Source organism: Neolamprologus multifasciatus, chromosome 10, assembly GCF_963576455.1.
Source record: "Neolamprologus multifasciatus chromosome 10, fNeoMul1.2, whole genome shotgun sequence".
Taxonomy (NCBI): Eukaryota; Metazoa; Chordata; class Actinopteri; order Cichliformes; family Cichlidae; genus Neolamprologus; species Neolamprologus multifasciatus.
The window spans coordinates 7,187,115-7,204,128 of record NC_140448.1 but is presented as its reverse complement, the minus strand read 5'-3'; the positions used below and the strand labels follow the sequence as shown (position 1 = coordinate 7,204,128).

General features: G+C 42.2%; 1 protein-coding gene across 1 annotated transcript; it reads left to right on the top strand.

The window, feature by feature from the left end:
• The first annotated feature begins 2,029 nt into the window (after positions 1–2,029).
• ywhag1 (3-monooxygenase/tryptophan 5-monooxygenase activation protein, gamma polypeptide 1) lies at positions 2,030–15,265 on the top strand. The gene is made up of 2 exons (XM_085174858.1): positions 2,030–2,296; positions 13,110–15,265. Exons 1-2 carry the CDS (start codon positions 2,210–2,212, stop codon positions 13,764–13,766), a joined length of 744 nt encoding a protein of 247 aa, XP_085030984.1. The 5' UTR covers positions 2,030–2,209; the 3' UTR covers positions 13,767–15,265.
• Positions 15,266–17,014: the final 1,749 nt, after the last annotated feature.

The window sequence follows — 17,014 nt, the reverse complement described above, 5'->3', positions numbered from 1 at the left end:
TACAAAGAAAATATCACACAATTCCAGCACCTGTAGTCTGAACCATGAATACAAGGCAGGATGGATCCAAGCTTTCATATTATTTATGCTAAATTCTACCCCTACCATCGGCATATTCCATCAGAAATGGAGACTCATCAGACCAGGCAACACAATTTTGGTGAGCCGCTTGCTGTTCTTTCCTGACCAAAGGCCCACCACGTGTGGTCTTTTGCTGTTGTAGCTCATCTGCTTCAAGGATTGACGTGTTTGTGCGACGATGTTCTTCTGCATACCATGGTTATAATGAATGGTTATCTGAGTTATTGTTGCCTTCCTATAAGCCTGAAGCAGTGTGGCCTCTGACCTCTAGCAAAATCAAGGCAGAGAACTGCTGTTGAAGAGAAATGGTTCATTTCTCTTCAAATGGTTCAGAAATGGTTGTGCAAGCAAATCCCAATAGATCAGCAGTTTCTGAAATATCCAAACTAGCCTGTCTGGCACCAACAACCATCTTAACCCAGCTTTTTCAAAAATATCAGGAAATGTAGTGTTTTAGACACATATATAAATGACAGAAATCTGTACAGTAAGGCGGCCTGTATGAAAGGGCACCAATGGTGAGTCATGATAAAATGACTCAGCAGATCCAACCACATGAGCTTCAGACTTAAAATTACTACAATCACCAGATACTGTATGTAGGAAATGGCATATCCATGGTAAATAAGGTAGTCACATAAACTGATCATAACTGTATCTTAATAAACCATATTAGATTAATTTAGTTGTGAAAAAACATGTACATAAAATAAAAGTTCTAATTTAAAAAACCTTTTGAAAGTATTCACTCATGCTTCTTTACTTCTTCCCTGCAACACAAAAGCAACAACCCTGCTGTCATGTCAAAGGTACTATGTAAAATGCTCTGTGTGTCTTTTCCTTGTCTACGGGGCTACCGTAGACAAGGAAGGGGGTTGGGAACCACATCTGTAACCGGAAGGTCGCAGGTTCGATCCCCGGGCTCTCTGTCCTGGTCGTTGTGTCCTTGGGCAAGACACTTTACCCTACTGGTGTTGGCCAGAGGGGCTGATGGCGCGTTATGGCAGCCTCGCTTCTGTCAATATTCCCCTGGACAGCTGTGGCTACAACTACAACTGTAGCTTGCCTCCACCAGTGTGTGAGAGTGAATGAATAGTGGCATTGTAAAGAGCTTTGAGTGCCTATATAAATCCAATCCATTATTATTATTATTACTTTATCAGATAGACGACTTCTGAAAATTACTCGCCAGTCAGTCCTGAAGACAGTAAATCGGACTTTTTGATTTTTCAATCTTGGTATGACTTGAATATCTAAAACACTATCACCTTTATATCTTGATGCATGCTCATAAGATTGGGGAAACCTGCAGTCAGCTGAGACTGAGGAAGTCACTTGGATGAGTGACGTTTTCTCCCACTGAAATGGTACATCCAGATGAACAAAATCAAGTTTTTGGGATCACCTTTATAGATACTGATGTTACACAGCCGGTAACCCTGTTACCCTGTACACGTGTATGGAGAACATTAGCTGTATATAGGAGTATAACAATATATAATGAAGAAATATTGCACTGTGTCACACTCTACATTCTTATTTGACTGCAGGTTAGGTAGAAGGAGGACCCTGGCGCCCTTTTAACCCATTTTTGTGTACCATGTTCTTATCAAAGAGTCTTCAGTCTTTTTAGATAATGAAACAAAGCATCTCTATTAGATAGGGAAATTAGATCAATTAGGCCCTTGTTATAGCTGCTTTTGTGTTCTACTGGTAGTTTGCACTTTCTCCTACCTGACAATCAAACTATACTTTTGGGATGAAAGCTCCATAACAACGATGCACTCTGCGTAATAAAAAAAGATCACCTTCTTTTCACATTTGCAGTCTGACTAGCCCAAGTGTAGGGCAACGGGCTGCACTGTCAGTTTCTCCAGGCTGCCAGGGTCGTTACATCACTCTGCGAGGACACGCCTTTTTGGGTGGTGACACAATCGAGGAAAAGCGCTCGGAGGGGGAGGGGTGTCCCGTCGGCAGGCACACAGACAGCAGGCAGCAGCTGCAGCGACAGGACCCGGCGCTGTTACTCTGCACTGAAAACTTTCACATTACGATTTTATCTCCGAAAAACACACACACGCAGGTTTAGAAACACTCCACACACTCACACGCACGACCTCTTTCTAAAATGGTAGACCGCGAGCAACTGGTGCAGAAAGCCAGGCTGGCCGAGCAGGCAGAGAGGTATGATGATATGGCAGCTTGCATGAAATCGGTAAGTAGGCTTCCTCTGTAATGACCTTTCTTTTCTCTTTGTCATTTTTGTCATAAGTAACCTCAACAAGCTCTCTCTGTGTGTGCGTGTGTGTGTGAGAGATAAATGTTTCAAGGCTGTACAAACCTAACGGTAGGGCAGGGGACTGTGCCTGTGTGTCACAGCACATTTGGGCTTAAGTGGACAAGCCGAGGACAATTGGTGTATGAAACTTATGATAAAAGATCGCATTTGTGAGGAATGCACGTCCGTGTGTATGATAGGGACAGGCTGTAAAAAGATTTGGGCTACATCATTTTGAAGAGCACCGTAAGGCCCTGTGTTCACCGTTCACACAGCAAATATATCAGTGAAATTGATCACATACATCGAAGCTCAGTGAAAATTGGTGATTTACAGTAAATCGGGGGGAGGGGGGTATCGGATGGGTGCTGTAGTGGATTGTGGTCGTTTGAAATGCGGACTGTCTGATCTTGGGGCGGTGCCTTTTGCCAGGCTCCTTCATAACCGGCCGGGCTGCCCGGTTGTAACAAGAACCGAGAGAGAAATGAGTCGCAGAATGGCGATAAGAAGCCACTGAGTCATCATCTGTCTGAATCAATCATGGGTTCACAGTCAAAGGGATCCCGATCGACAGATGCGCATATCGTCTGGGAGCAGAGGACGAGCTGGGTTGGTACCAATGATGATGAGAGTGACATCGCAGGCTGCTCGTGTTCCGGTTTAAACCAAATAAAGAGCCCTCGACTTAATGTGAAATACCCTACCCCCTCCTTCTCGGGCACCGTCTCTTCTGCACATTTGGCGCAGTGAGAAAGGGGCAATGTTGGCTGAAGGTTGCTCGCAAATCGATTTGCGCAGAAGGGGCGCACAGAAGTGTATCCACCTTTCAGACGTGGGTGTCGGTGGACGGACGGCTTTCCAGAATCATCCATTCGGTAGATGCCATATTGCAGCACATGCACACTCGCGTGAGCGTGATGGAGGCGCCAGTGTTCAGTCGATGCTTCTGTAGCAACCGCATCCCTGCGTCCTCGACCTCTTACAGCAGGTTCCCCACACAGAGGCGTGCCGCAGCATCTGCCAGGATGCAGCACAGGTCCAACCGTAGTGCACCATTTCACTGGCAGTGCATCTCACAGCATCAGGGCAGTCTGAGCCATCTCACAGAGAAATAGAAGTCAGTGAATGCTGGGTTGACCTGAGCTGCTTTATTTAAAATAACGGCCATAATATCCTCATGGAGATTATGGCTAGTGTCTTTTTTTGCTCTTAAGATAAGAGATAAAGAGTTTTCTCGTGTCATATTTCTACATGATCATTTCTACATGATCATCTGTTATGGCCGTTTTCAGTTAACAGAGCTGCTTTCTATTCATGGTCGTCATCTCCAAGACTCAACTAGTAAGCTGTCAGAGTGTTTTAAAGGCCATGCTGCATGCTGCTCTCCAGGACCGGCTTGTAGTGGCAGTGCCAGAGAGGGGGGCTCCACCCCTTCCCATTTGTGCCGAGTCAGAGAGTGAGAGAACAAGCTGCCCCTCACCCAGCCTGTCTCTCTGCACCACTGGGCAGTGGGGTGTGTCTTCTGCCTCGCCCATCGTTTGAGGGGAATCCCTTGCCACTGCAGGCATGGCAACCGCCCCGGTGGCAACGGAACCAAATAACCAGAAGGACGGAGCATGACGCGACGTGCGTCCCCGGGAGGATTTGTCAGGCTTTAAGCTAAGGAGCTGGGCCCTACCAGAATGAATGATATGGTTTATGGGCTGCAGTTGGGAGTTTTCACCACTGTCTTCAAATTGGATTACAGAACAGCATGTCCCAGCTTCAGTTCTACTTTCTACAACATGAATAAGTTATTACTTCAATAAATCTAGCTGTTGATTTTTAAGAAATTAAACATATCCAGAGAAGCTTATTTCATTAATTAGTCCAACTAAAACATCTCCACAAAAAGTAACTATGAGGTCTCCCTAATTTGACAAAAATAGGATAATCACAGATAATACAATAAATCTGTGTTAGCAATTTGACATATTTTAGGATCTCAGAAATCCTACCAAAAATGATGGAGCTAGATGTTGTCTCTGAAACTATTTTCTTAAATTTTTTAACCTAGGTGCTACCCTGATCCAGAACTACCACACCATTTGGAAGCGGCCCGTCAGATTCACATAGCCGAGACAAAAAAAAATCTTTAAAACAAGACAAATTACAGTTCTTGAGTCATGTTGAAGTACTCATCGATAACCATATGCTACAAACACATGACACAGTACCCGGTGTTACTCTGCAATGGGCGCCTGTGTTTTGTAATAGTGACAAAACCCCTGTTCCACTGAAGTACAGAAGTTTGTCACTGTGCCACACAGTGACTCACACAAAGAACAATATGCAGAGCTGATAAAACTATTAAATCATAACACCGATAATATTGCACGATCTGATATCGTTGTGTTGGTGTTGTTCCCAGATCATCCTAAATGTTGCTCCAGGATAAACATTGCAAGTGACCAATCAGAATGTTGTGACGTCATACTTTTGTGACTTTGGGAAAAACTGGCGTAAAACAAAAAACTGTACTTAAGCTGCGAGAAACCGCCTTTATCTGCCAATCAACGGACCCTAACCCTAACCCTTTAATAAACGGTGAGTAGAATTGATATTGTCCTTGCAACTTTGGAATTTCATAAATAAACGAATGGCTTGGCGCGCAAAAGAATAACGTCACAACAATGTGATTGGTCACTTGCAATGTTGAACCTGGAACAACATTTTCATGATGATCTGGGAACAACACCAACACGATGATATCAGATCATCCAATAACATTACTGACATTTAGCCAGTGGTGGCTAATCAGAAATATTAATTATTAATTGATTAATAGATTACTTAATAGAGATTACACAACTAATGCTACATTTGAGATAATTTTCTTAACCTGTTTTCATACACGGGAAATATTCATCTCTTTGATCACTTAAGCTTAATTCACATGTCCACTCAAGTCTGTATGTTTTTGCGGAGCGAGAATTCTGTAATTTGTCAGTCCAATACAGCCTCAATCAACAGACATGGCAAAATTTCTAAGTTGACCACTGTCAGTCCGGAGCATACCACATCAGCATGATGGAGGTAGTTTTATGGCATGGGCACAAAGGCAGTCTCTAGTGTTGATCAATGATGGTGATAGGGGCAGAGATTGTTTTTCAGTGGTAGAGCATCTCAGGGGAGGGAAATCTGTAGTTTCTGTCTTAAAGCATTCACTGACTACAAAAGATTATTAAAGTATTAAAAATGAACCATTTTAAGTAATCTGCACAATTAATTTGAAAACCTGCAAAAATGGAGGAACCGTGTATAATAATGGCCGTAGTTCATGTTAATGGAAGCAACTGTACTCATAAGACATGCACATCTATTAATGTGGCTGCACGAAGCCTGAGCCCTGTGTTGCTTTCTAAGTGATCAGTAAATGTTAATCAGTTTGATTGTCATCATAACTTTTAAATAGGGAAGCATCCACGGCGATCAGATGGACATGAAAGAGATTCAGACTCCTTGAGGTTAATGAAAGCAGGGGCCATGTCTGAAAGGGGCGTCAACCGCTCTCTCTCCCTTGCTCTGTTTCTTCTGCTTTCTGCTGCGGTGACAATCCCTTTTGGCCCAAAAGTTTTGTAGCTTCAATCAGCTCAGGCGTCATGGTTGCTCAAGTTTATGGACGTATTTGACTTTTTTTTTTCTTTTTTCTTTTCCATTTTATTTGCAGATTTGCAATGTTGATCCGAAAGACCTTGCCATCTTTTGTTTGAGTTACATAGCAACAGTGGCTAAGAGCCTGGTTTACTGTGTATGAATATATATACTGTATATGTTTATGCAGTATGTGTTTCATAATCCTGAGAAGGCAGGCAGCTAGAGCTGCTGCACTTTAACACGCGCATTTAACCAAGTCACCATAGGTAGTTGTACATTGTGTTCACTTGACCCCATTACTTTGAATAAGCCTCCTCCCTCCACTCCCCCCCCCCCCCCCCCCCCCCCCCCCCAACATAACACACCCTGTTGGAGAGCTTATTTCTTTGTCTTAGGAAGTGCATGGCACAGAGAGCCAAGGCTTCCATCACACTTAATAAACTGAGCCCATTATTCCCCATTCAGTGCATTAGCAAAAGTATTGTGCTGCAGCTGCTCCATACACTGTGCCTCAGTTTAATATGTAATGGCTATAAAAGCTTTTGCTGTTCGATAAACAAATCATGCAAGACAGAGCTCTTCAAAGAGGTTAGGCTGCAAAGCTGTCAAGACTTGTGGTTTATTATTTTTTTCCCCCCCAGAAACAATCGCTTGCTAAATTACAGATGTTTTCTATTCAGCATTTTCTGTACCTGCAGCAGCTGTAAGTAATCCTGAAGAACCAAAGATCATGTGGGGGCAAAAATACATTCTGTTTTGCGGGTGGTGAGCACTTTCACTTTAGGATGAGTGCAGAAATACAGCGTGATACACAGTATGTAAAACTGACAGGCTGTTGTTACGGAACTACCAATATACTGTAAATGAAAGGAGCCTGGTCCATACAGGCAGTGACGGTTCCTCCTCCTGTATTTCTTCAGAGATAATAGAGAGAACAAAATATATGAAAAAGAATAATTGGTTAACGTGACTATTACCGCATTTCAGTATCATTTATAACTTTACAATAACAATAGCAATGACTTTCAATTGAATTTCAATTATATACCACCAAATTGCAACAACATTCACCTCAAGGCACTTAAAATTGTAAGGTAAAGACTATACAACATAGAGAGAAAATCCTAACAATTAGGCAACCCCCTATGATCAAGCACTTGGCAATTGTGGGAAGGAAAAACTCCCTTTTAACAGGAAGAAACCTCCAGCCGAGAGGGACAGACATCTGCCATGACAGGTTGGGGTGAGGTGAGGCAGAGACCAGAGTCATGTATAATAGAGTAGCTATTTAATTCTAAAATTATGTAGCATTTTTTTTTATTATTGAACTGCTTTTTCTGACTGCGTTTCCTTTTTCCCCATTTTCTGTTAAATGACCAGCAGTAAGTTACTAATGGTAGCAACAATTATGTTGTTGCAGCAGCCCTGAAACTGATGGAGAGCGCTGCTTTTCTGGTATACCTTCAAGCTTCGATCTGTGGCTCCATCACAGCTGTCAAAAATTATATTCCAAAAGTCTGAGCTACTTACAGAGGTCAAAAGTATATATTTTTTAAAAGTTTTTTCTCCCTAGTTTTGCCTCTTAATTACAGTCGGTATTTGCAGTAACATTATTATCATTATTATGTACTTTGGTACTTATTACAAAGAGTCTGACTTGTCAAAACAGTGGTAACAAACCATGATATTACAACTTCCATCTTCACAGAAGGTGTTTTCCCTTAAATACACAGAGGTATCTGTCCTTCTGGGCGTTTTAAAAGGCCAGTCCCTTCGAGACAAAACGTGAATTATGTTCTGGATGCTGCCTTCTAGTTAGGGCTGCCACGATTAGTCGACTAGTCACGAAAATCGTCGACGACTGATTTAATAGTTGATGCGTCATTTGAAGCTTTGTAAGATCACAAAAGATGCAGGAATAAGTAGTAGGATTTAAGAGTGTAATAACGGACTGAAACAGAAGATGTCAGCACTGCATGTACAAGGATGCCAGCTGCCGATAAACCCTGAAGAAGAAGAAGTAGCTTTGTCCCAGAATTCATAGCGCAGCCCAGCTCAGTTTCCAACAATGGCGGCAGCTAGTTAATTTTAATATTACTCTTATTATTCTTTCTGGGTCAGAAAATAAACGTTTAACATATTTTCAGGCGAGACTGTAACTGTGTAAACCTCAGTTTATCAAGACACCACATATTTTCAAAAGTGCGCCGACGTTTTCGGAGACGTCTGTTACCCACTAGCTCGATAGCTAGCCGGGGGCAAGGCTCACTAGAGGCCGTGAGAACACCGGACTCCCGGCAAATCGTTTTCAAACCCACCGCCGTCTTTTGCTACTCAGGTTAAACATATATAAGTCACTTAGATAACTTAAAAATGTTATCGTTTGGCTTTTTTAGTATTTTATTTGTTCCTGAGTAAATCGGTTTGGCTGAGATTAAAGTTATAGTTTTTACACAGCTGAATAAACGTCAAGCAGACAACTGATTATCAGAAGTGTGAGATGCTCGAGAATATACTCCGGTGTCCCGTTATATTTTAATAGCTAGGAGTTTATTAAACTTCACCGAAACAATCTGCAAATTTCATTAAAATTTAATAAACCATCAACTTGTCTTTATTTTTAGTTAGCACATAGCTGTAAGCTAATGATAGTTATATAAGAGCAGATGCATGCTGGTGCAATAAGCCGTACGTTTTATGTCCAATGGATGCATGATCTGACTAGTCGACTATCAAAATAATAGTTTGTGGCAGCGCTACTTCTAGTGACACTTTAAATTCTTCTCCAAAACCCTTAGTGGTTGCTTTTAATCACTGCTTAATTTTTACATTGAATCTAAGTAGAGAGAGGTAACATGGCACCACTGGTGTATGGTGTATGCCACTACATCCATCCATCCTGGGTTTATAAGCCCACAAAATGTTTGTAACTCACCATTTCCTGTTTATCATCATTTTGTAGTTTTTGCTTCAGGTCTTTGGCATAGAAAGTGTCATGTTCTTATTCTTTTTCTTTCGAGGGTAAGAACGTACTCCAAAACCTCAGTCCAATCATGAACGTACCCACAGTCATCTTGGGACACTCACGGATGGCCTGAAATGAGTTTTGACTCACTGTTGAGTCACAAAGGCACTATGAAAAACGCCCACTGGACCCACCTACATACACTATAATCAGGCTTATTTTACAGCATCTCAGAGCTGTTCTCACATCAGCACCAGTGTGTGCAGTTCAACAGCTTCTTATTATCTTGATGTCGACTTTTCCCCACAGACGTATGACAAATGGAGAGCAGGGACATAAAATGCTAGAGCATCGTAAGGCCTCTCGTTGACACGCCTACCCCAGACCTGTAGTATAATTTTTTTTTTTCTTCTAAGACCCATTATTGCTCCAAGAGCTTTCCAGAGTTGTAAAATTGCCTCCTTTTGGTCCGATAAGCCTCCATACACATTAACCAGTTACACAAACCAGACTTCTAGGATCACATTTCATCACCCGGTGCTTAAAGAGACATGCCAAAACCAGGGCAGCAAAAACCAGGTGTGTTTTCCTTCAAAGTTCCTGTTCACTTGAAGGTGTTTATAGTCATCATGTCGGCGTGTTTTTGCTGTTATACTGTAGAATGAATCTTGTATGGAGATAGAGTCAGTGTCAGTCAGCAACACAGTTACCAGGCCTATATTTATAAAACCGACCAGGAAAGAGTTCTGCCTGTGTGTGTTTGTGTGTTCTGAATTTATGGAATCTAGATGTGTAACCTGTCAAGGTTACAAATGATGATGATCATCATAGTGATGGCAAATGTCATATTTTTAAAAGAATTACTGAAGTTGTGTCTTTACTGCTTCAACAACCTGATGCGGGTTATTTGTTGGGGGCCTGAATGGCCCTGAAAGGGATGAAGACTTTAGAAAGGCCAGCCCTATTAGCACCAATAATGCTGTCAAAGAGGAATATTATTCTCTAGTAATTCCACACCACGATCATGCGTCTTTTGTAGCTTGAATTTCACCTTTGAACACCTGAGACAACTGGCAGTTTCATCCCGTAGATACATTTTATTATTATATTTATTTAATAAGCAATTACTCTGTAATAATGGGCACGTGTATGTGTGTTAGTACCCAATTAAGCCAATGTTTTCCTTCACTTTTGGTTATGCTGTGTGTTGCCCGTTCTGTGACTATAACAAAGAAGCCCCAAATTACATTAATTAGTGTTTGGCATCCCTCCATCCTAGTCCCTAGCCTACATATTTCTTATTCCCATCTTTCTTATTCCTTTTGCATGATCGATTCTTTTTCTGTGATATAGCTGGATACAAACATTAGCCATACTTATGGAAAAGAAATATCATATGCAAGTAACATAGTAACAAAGAGCTACTTGACATGCCCTTGTCACTATTACTACTGAGACACCCCCCACCCCCCCACCCCCACCACAACTTCTTAGCACCAGGCTCTTTGTGGCTAAATTGGCAAACCCTATTCACTCTGCCAATGACGTCAGGTGGTCCATGGCGCCTTTGTGTTTGCCTGCTTGAAAGAGGGTCAGAAGGGGGGGTTGTCACATCAGGTTAGGGGAGTTATGAGGGGGAGCAAATGAGCAAAGGAAAACGCAGAAGTAAGGCATGGGGTAACAGGGAAAATGGGAATCTGTGGGATTGCAAGCTATTAAAATGGAAATGGAAGGTTCGAGCTTCAAGTTCGAACCCAGATTCTACTTGGGCCCAACACCCTCACGGCCCCACAGCTCTCTCTGTGATATTAACAGCCTCACGGAGAGCTGTCAAAGAGGAAGTTATCGATTGTTCTGCCTGGCCTTTGTTTGCATTAACACGCAGTTGTTTGGGACTTTTACTGCCTTGTGTAAGGACGAGTCACGAGAGAGCAGGCGCGATTGATGAGCTTTATGGGTAGACAGAGCTCCATTGTCATCCCCACACCCCAGCTTCCGTCAGGGCTTTCTGATCACTGTGCAGCCTCCTGAAACAAAGGCAGCCATGTTTGTACAGACTGATTGGGTAGGCCTTATTTTTCTGACTTCTCTGCTGCTCCAGCAGTGACCCACTCTTGCTGGTTGCATTCACTGTTGGTCAGATACTTGTATACGCTAATTGTAAATTAATGGGATGAGGAAGAGTGTTGAGGGTGTGTTAAGGAAGGACTGATGGGCAGAAGGCTGGGAAAGCTTTCTCCTGTTCTTATAAGTGGGATCATTATGTACTCTCTGTCCTTTTATTGTTTCCCTGTCTTCATTCTTTCACAGTACAGAGGTCTCATTTATGACACTTGTAATGTTTGTCCTGTGTAGAAACACTCCTTAGTGAACAAGATTACACCTGTAAAGCTCTGCTAGTGGAACGATTGCATACTGATGTTTAGCTTTGCCATAAAAACGTAAAGCTTGATGCTATGGTGGCACAATAAAACAGGATGAGAGATTATTAAAATAGCATGAAATGCCAATGGAACGCAAAGTTATTGTTATTCCGAGCAAGGCTGAGTTACATCACTTCAATTCAGACTTTTTTATATATTTATCTGCCCTGCTGACTGAAATTGGTATTTAAAGTGCTCTGCACATTGTTTTGTTTGTTTGTAACTGTTTCATCTGATCTAATGGGAGAAAGGAAGGTTTATGGGGCTGTCCAGAATCCTTTGGTCAGCATTAATGTGTTCAGTAAACCAGTCGCCATCCTCTGACCCTTCATGAAACAATTATTTAATGTTTTGTTTTAACCGTTTTTACTCATCCCTAACATGCTGTAGCTTTCACTACATCATCAACCATGGCAGCATCCTCACCATGAGCAGCTCATGGCCAGTTTCTCTAACAGAGATATAATTTATAAACGAAAAACAAAGGCGCTCATAAATGAAGCAGATTTTGTGGTCACCATGGAAACTGGAGATTGGATCACAGATTGCTCCTTCACCCTCCCTTCCCTCCCTTTTAAAATTCAACCCAGAGTTATGGCTACTTCATGGATTAACAAGGTAGAGAATTTACAGTGAAATTGAGAGTAAACGTAAAGGTGGAAACAGTTCACCGAGGCTTGGAGGTTCTGTTGTGCATATGACAGAGGTGTTAGCTCATAGTGACTGTGATGAACCACAAAGGTCAAAGGGTTAAGCTTTCCACTCTTTCAGTGCTGCTGAGCAAGACCCCATTGTGTGTACTCTGACAAACACACTTACGCAATCTCTGAAGAACACATTTTACTATGCAGTTGACACATGCTAATTTCTTAACACTGTGGCAACAGTGTGTCACCTTACATTCACACACCAACCAAGTCAGGGTGTAGACAAGATATTTTCTGTTCTTGTGTGCCTTCTACAGACAATCCTAATCCCCAGAGGATGAATCCCATAAAATTACTTTGACAGCTAGGAAGTTTGTCTTTTATTATGAGGCTGACCACTTGTATTTTTAATAAAATATTGGAAATTATTCACAACAAATGAAGATAATGCCTGTGTTTGCATGGATTGCCTTAAACGTTGGTACAGAAAAGACACTAGTAGTCCAAAGAAATTTCTCTACAACTGTGAGTGTTAAAATGCACAAAATCTGTCTGAGGTTTCCCTATTTGTATGCATGTAAGTCCCATCAGTTGTATGGTAACCGGTGTGGTGTTCAGTAAAGGCATTGTGAAGGCCTGCTCACTGTGATTGGTCACTGCCCCGCTGCTTTGTTACGTTCACGAAACTGTTCTGTGCTGAAAAAGAAAGTAACAACAGGCTTTATATTTAGGAAAGGTCTGTAAAGATGCCTCAGCTGCACAGTCTCTGTGGGATATAAAGGATTAAATCCTCCAGCCAGACACAGGCCTGTCAAAACCAAACAAAACCAGCTTTCAGAGCTGCTGATAGCCAATGAGCAGTTACCTCACAGGGTGATGTCACATGCTGGAGGCGTGGTTTCATTTGCTAATCCAGCGGCTGTAGTATTGGGATGTAGTTGGTGGGCATCTTGTGACTGTTTTAGTTTGACAAGTGAACAAATAATCAAGTTTTTACTGTTAAAATTATATCAGCTGTTGAGTCATCTTCATATACTTGAAAAAAATCCATCAACTCATTTTCCTTCTTGCTTTTCCAGGTCACAGAGCTGAATGAAGCACTATCCAACGAGGAGCGGAACCTCCTCTCTGTGGCCTATAAGAATGTGGTTGGGGCAAGGCGTTCATCCTGGCGCGTCATCTCCAGCATTGAGCAGAAGACATCAGCTGACGGCAATGAGAAGAAGATTGAGATGGTGCGAGCCTACCGGGAAAAGATAGAGAAGGAGCTGGAGTCCGTCTGCCAGGATGTGCTCAACCTTCTCGACAACTACCTGATCAAGAATTGCAACGAGACGCAGCACGAGAGCAAAGTGTTCTACCTGAAGATGAAGGGCGACTACTACCGCTACTTGGCCGAGGTTGCAACGGGGGAGAAGAGAGCCTCGGTGGTGGAGTCCTCTGAGAAGTCCTACAGCGAGGCCCACGAGATCAGCAAGGAGCACATGCAGCCAACCCACCCCATCCGCCTGGGCCTGGCTCTTAACTACTCTGTCTTCTACTACGAGATCCAGAACGCACCAGAGCAGGCGTGCCACCTGGCCAAGACCGCTTTCGATGACGCCATTGCCGAGCTGGATACCCTCAACGAGGACTCCTACAAAGACTCCACTCTCATCATGCAGCTGCTACGAGACAACTTGACGCTCTGGACGAGCGACCAGCAGGACGACGAGGGAGGAGAGGGCAACAACTAAGGAGTTTAGAACCCCATTCTGCCAAAACAACACAAACACACGCGCTCACAAATGATGACAAAAATAATAATAATAATAGTTAAAATGTTCTTAGAAATGTAAAACAAAAAAAAGAGGGAGGGTGGGTTGGGGAGGGGGGGGGGGGGGGCGGTGAAACCTCGGCGGCCTATTGAAGCCGATGGTTGCTGACGCGGCTGCAGTTCTTTATTTTTCCACAGATTTAAAGTGAAAAAAAAAGTAGGCAGATGAAGGAATTTTAGTTTCAGAAATAACCTACAGTTAAAGAAAAAAACAATAAAAGAAAGAACCCCCCTCCTTGATAGCCTCTGCAGCATTTGCCAAAATAACACTTGTAGATGCAAGAGGTATGCCATTGATCACAGTGTGACCATTGGGTATTGATACCTTCACACTGGCAGAGACTGGTCTCATTGTGCAAATGAAGCTGAGCTGTCTTGCTATATTCGACGAGGGAGGAGCATACAGAATATTCAGTTTCGATGCTTGAGCAGCGGGAAAAATGAAGTAACCTTGAATGTCACAAACTTTCTTGGTGAAAGAAGGGGAGGGAGAGAAAGAGAGAGAGCAAGCAGGTGGGTTGGGAGATGAAGACGAGCTTTTTTGGGGTGTCGAACTTCATCGCGTAAAAACGTACTGACATCTTTAGTTGCAATGCGTGGGCTAATGGTCGTTGAGTGAAAAGCAGGTTGTCTCTGTTATTGATAACAAACAACAACAACAAAAGAAATTCTGTTTGCTTGTGTCAGGTATGTGTCCTGCTCAGTCACACGGTCATACTGTAACTAAAACTACAGATTCATAAAGTAAACTTAGTGCAGCTTGTCCCTCTCATGTGCTGATGTGCTTTGTTAAATAAATTAACTGTTTTTGGACACCCAATTCTTATTGTCAGTATTGTCGTTACTACTTCTATCGGCTCCTTTTGTTTGTCAGGAAACTATTTGATTGAGATAGTGAAAAATACCATCAATTTTCACCTTTAAGTAATGCTGTCTTCAAAACAATTGGCAGGGTCTGATCTGAAACGTCACCTGGAACCACAGACCCGATTAGTGAACCGAGCATGATCTGTGGACAGAGAGCACATGCACTGTTAAAGTGGAAGCTGTAAAAGCAGACATGAGGTTTGTGGATTTACTTTGTCTTCAGTTTCTTCTTGGTCGAGAAAATGCACTTGCCTATTATACTGTTTCTTCAGTGTAAGATGATAACTGCTCCAATAGTCTCCATAATACAATCTTGTGCATGCTAGTGATGTATTTATACAGTAGCTTCAATTTATTAACTTATACTGTAGATGTTATGCATTCATATGAACATGGAATTACTAGACCTTAATCGGATTATTTTCTATTTATTTCTTTTTATTGCGATTGTTAGTTAGACCTTACTTTAATCTGTGTTTTCTTTACTCCATTTGCTGAAGTACGCTATACCAAAACAGTGATTGTTAATAATAAATTGATCTGTTACGGACATCGCTATGGTTGATATGCAATTCTTGGCAAGGGGGACTAAAAGCAGAAGGCAAATTAGCTTATGTTGTGCCACTGACCAGCACAACACAGGCCGATGGATTCATGTTTCAGTGAGGAGACGCCGCATATTTGGAAGCTTAACAAAATTAGTTCATAGAGAATGTTTTTTTGAGCCAAAATTTAATTCAGTTTCATTTAAATAGCGCAAAATCACAATAACTTTTGCTTCAAAACCCTACAAAAATACAGAGAAAACCCCAACAAGCGACAGTGGGGAGGAAAAACTCCCTTTTAACAGGAAGAAACCTCCATCAGAACCAGGCTCAGAGACAGGCAGCCATCTGCCGCGACTGGTTGGGATCTTAAGGGGAAGGAGACAGGATAAAAGACACACTGTGGAAGAGAGCCAGAAATTAATAATAACTAGCAGAGCGGACACCTAGCAAATGGCTACCAGCTCCAGCTGAATAACTGTTGTTAAATTGGCCATTTTAACTTGGGACTCTATGCTGATTGACTCTCTCCTAGAGCCAGCCTCAAGTGGCTGCAGTTTTGGCCACTCTAGCGTTACCTTCATTTTCCATTCAGCAACCCTGAATTACACAAGCAGAAGAAGAATGACAGATGAATTTACAGGGCCTGTCTCTAGAGGTGTCTTTTTTTCATTGGTTTTTTGGTTTTCTTCCCATACAGCCAAGTGTTGACAGCACCCATGGTCCTCAGTGCACAGCACTTTCCTGCTACATTATCATTGCTTTTAATTGAAAGCAGTTCAGCTTTTGGAGCACCACTTTCCTAGCTAATGTTGCTGTCGTTAGAATGTCAACACTTAAATACGGTGAAGTTGAAAACTTAGAACAAGATGCTGGTTGCATCTTATTCTAAACTAATTCTAATTCTACATTTCCGAGGATGCCTATAATATTAATGAATGTCTCTTCAAACTTCAGCATCTTTACAAAATTACATAATTCTTTAGCCCACACATATCTGAGAATACAGCTCCAAGAATGTATTTGATGTACTGGTACTGATCCTGGTTTCCTGGTATGAAACACAACACAGCCTAGCAGAAGTCTTTTCCCCCCGAGTTGATTTTATACAGACGTTGGTGTGTCTGCAATGAGATACCTCAATTATAGGCTGGGTTCTCAAATTTACTTGTTTTGAATTTTAGGCTTTTTGTGATATAGTCCATGTTGCTCAGTGCTTGTCTAGGTTCACTACAGATATCTAATGTGAACTGTACCAATCAACCCAGTTATTTTACAGATAAAGACAATTCATGCTAATCAGACCTACAAATAGTAGATAATCCAGAGTATAGAGTCACATACACACATATCTACAGGATCTACAGCGAGGACATTGGGATGTCATTTGGACTGGATATGTGTGGTCAAATGGTTGAAAAGAGAGGGAAGGTGATCTGGACTGAAGGGGTGGAGTTGTGAGAAGGGAGAATAGCAGATGTGCAGGAGAGCCAAAAGTACTTGGCTATCCCACAGGCCACTGAGAATCATGATAAAGATGCACGAAGGTCAGTCACAGCCAGATACTTCCAGAAGGTAATACGGGTGCTGAGAGGCTAGCTGAACAGTAGGAAAAAGATGCAAGCCATTAAAACACAGGCCCTAATAGTCATCAGTTACCCAGCTGGAAAAATAATCCGGCCACAGGACATGGATGCCACTGATTTCAAGATACAAAACCTCCTCACAATGCACAGAGGTCTATATCCAAAAACCA

What these genes read in the sequence shown, in the direction of transcription:
- ywhag1 (XM_085174858.1), top strand. Translation starts at nt 2,210, where the DNA reads ATGGTAGACCGCGAGCAACTGGTGCAGAAAGCCAGGCTGGCCGAGCAG. An exon ending in TGGCAGCTTGCATGAAATCG is followed by an intron (nt 2,297 to 13,109) that starts GTAAGTAGGCTT and finishes TTGCTTTTCCAG; the next exon opens with GTCACAGAGCTGAATGAAGC.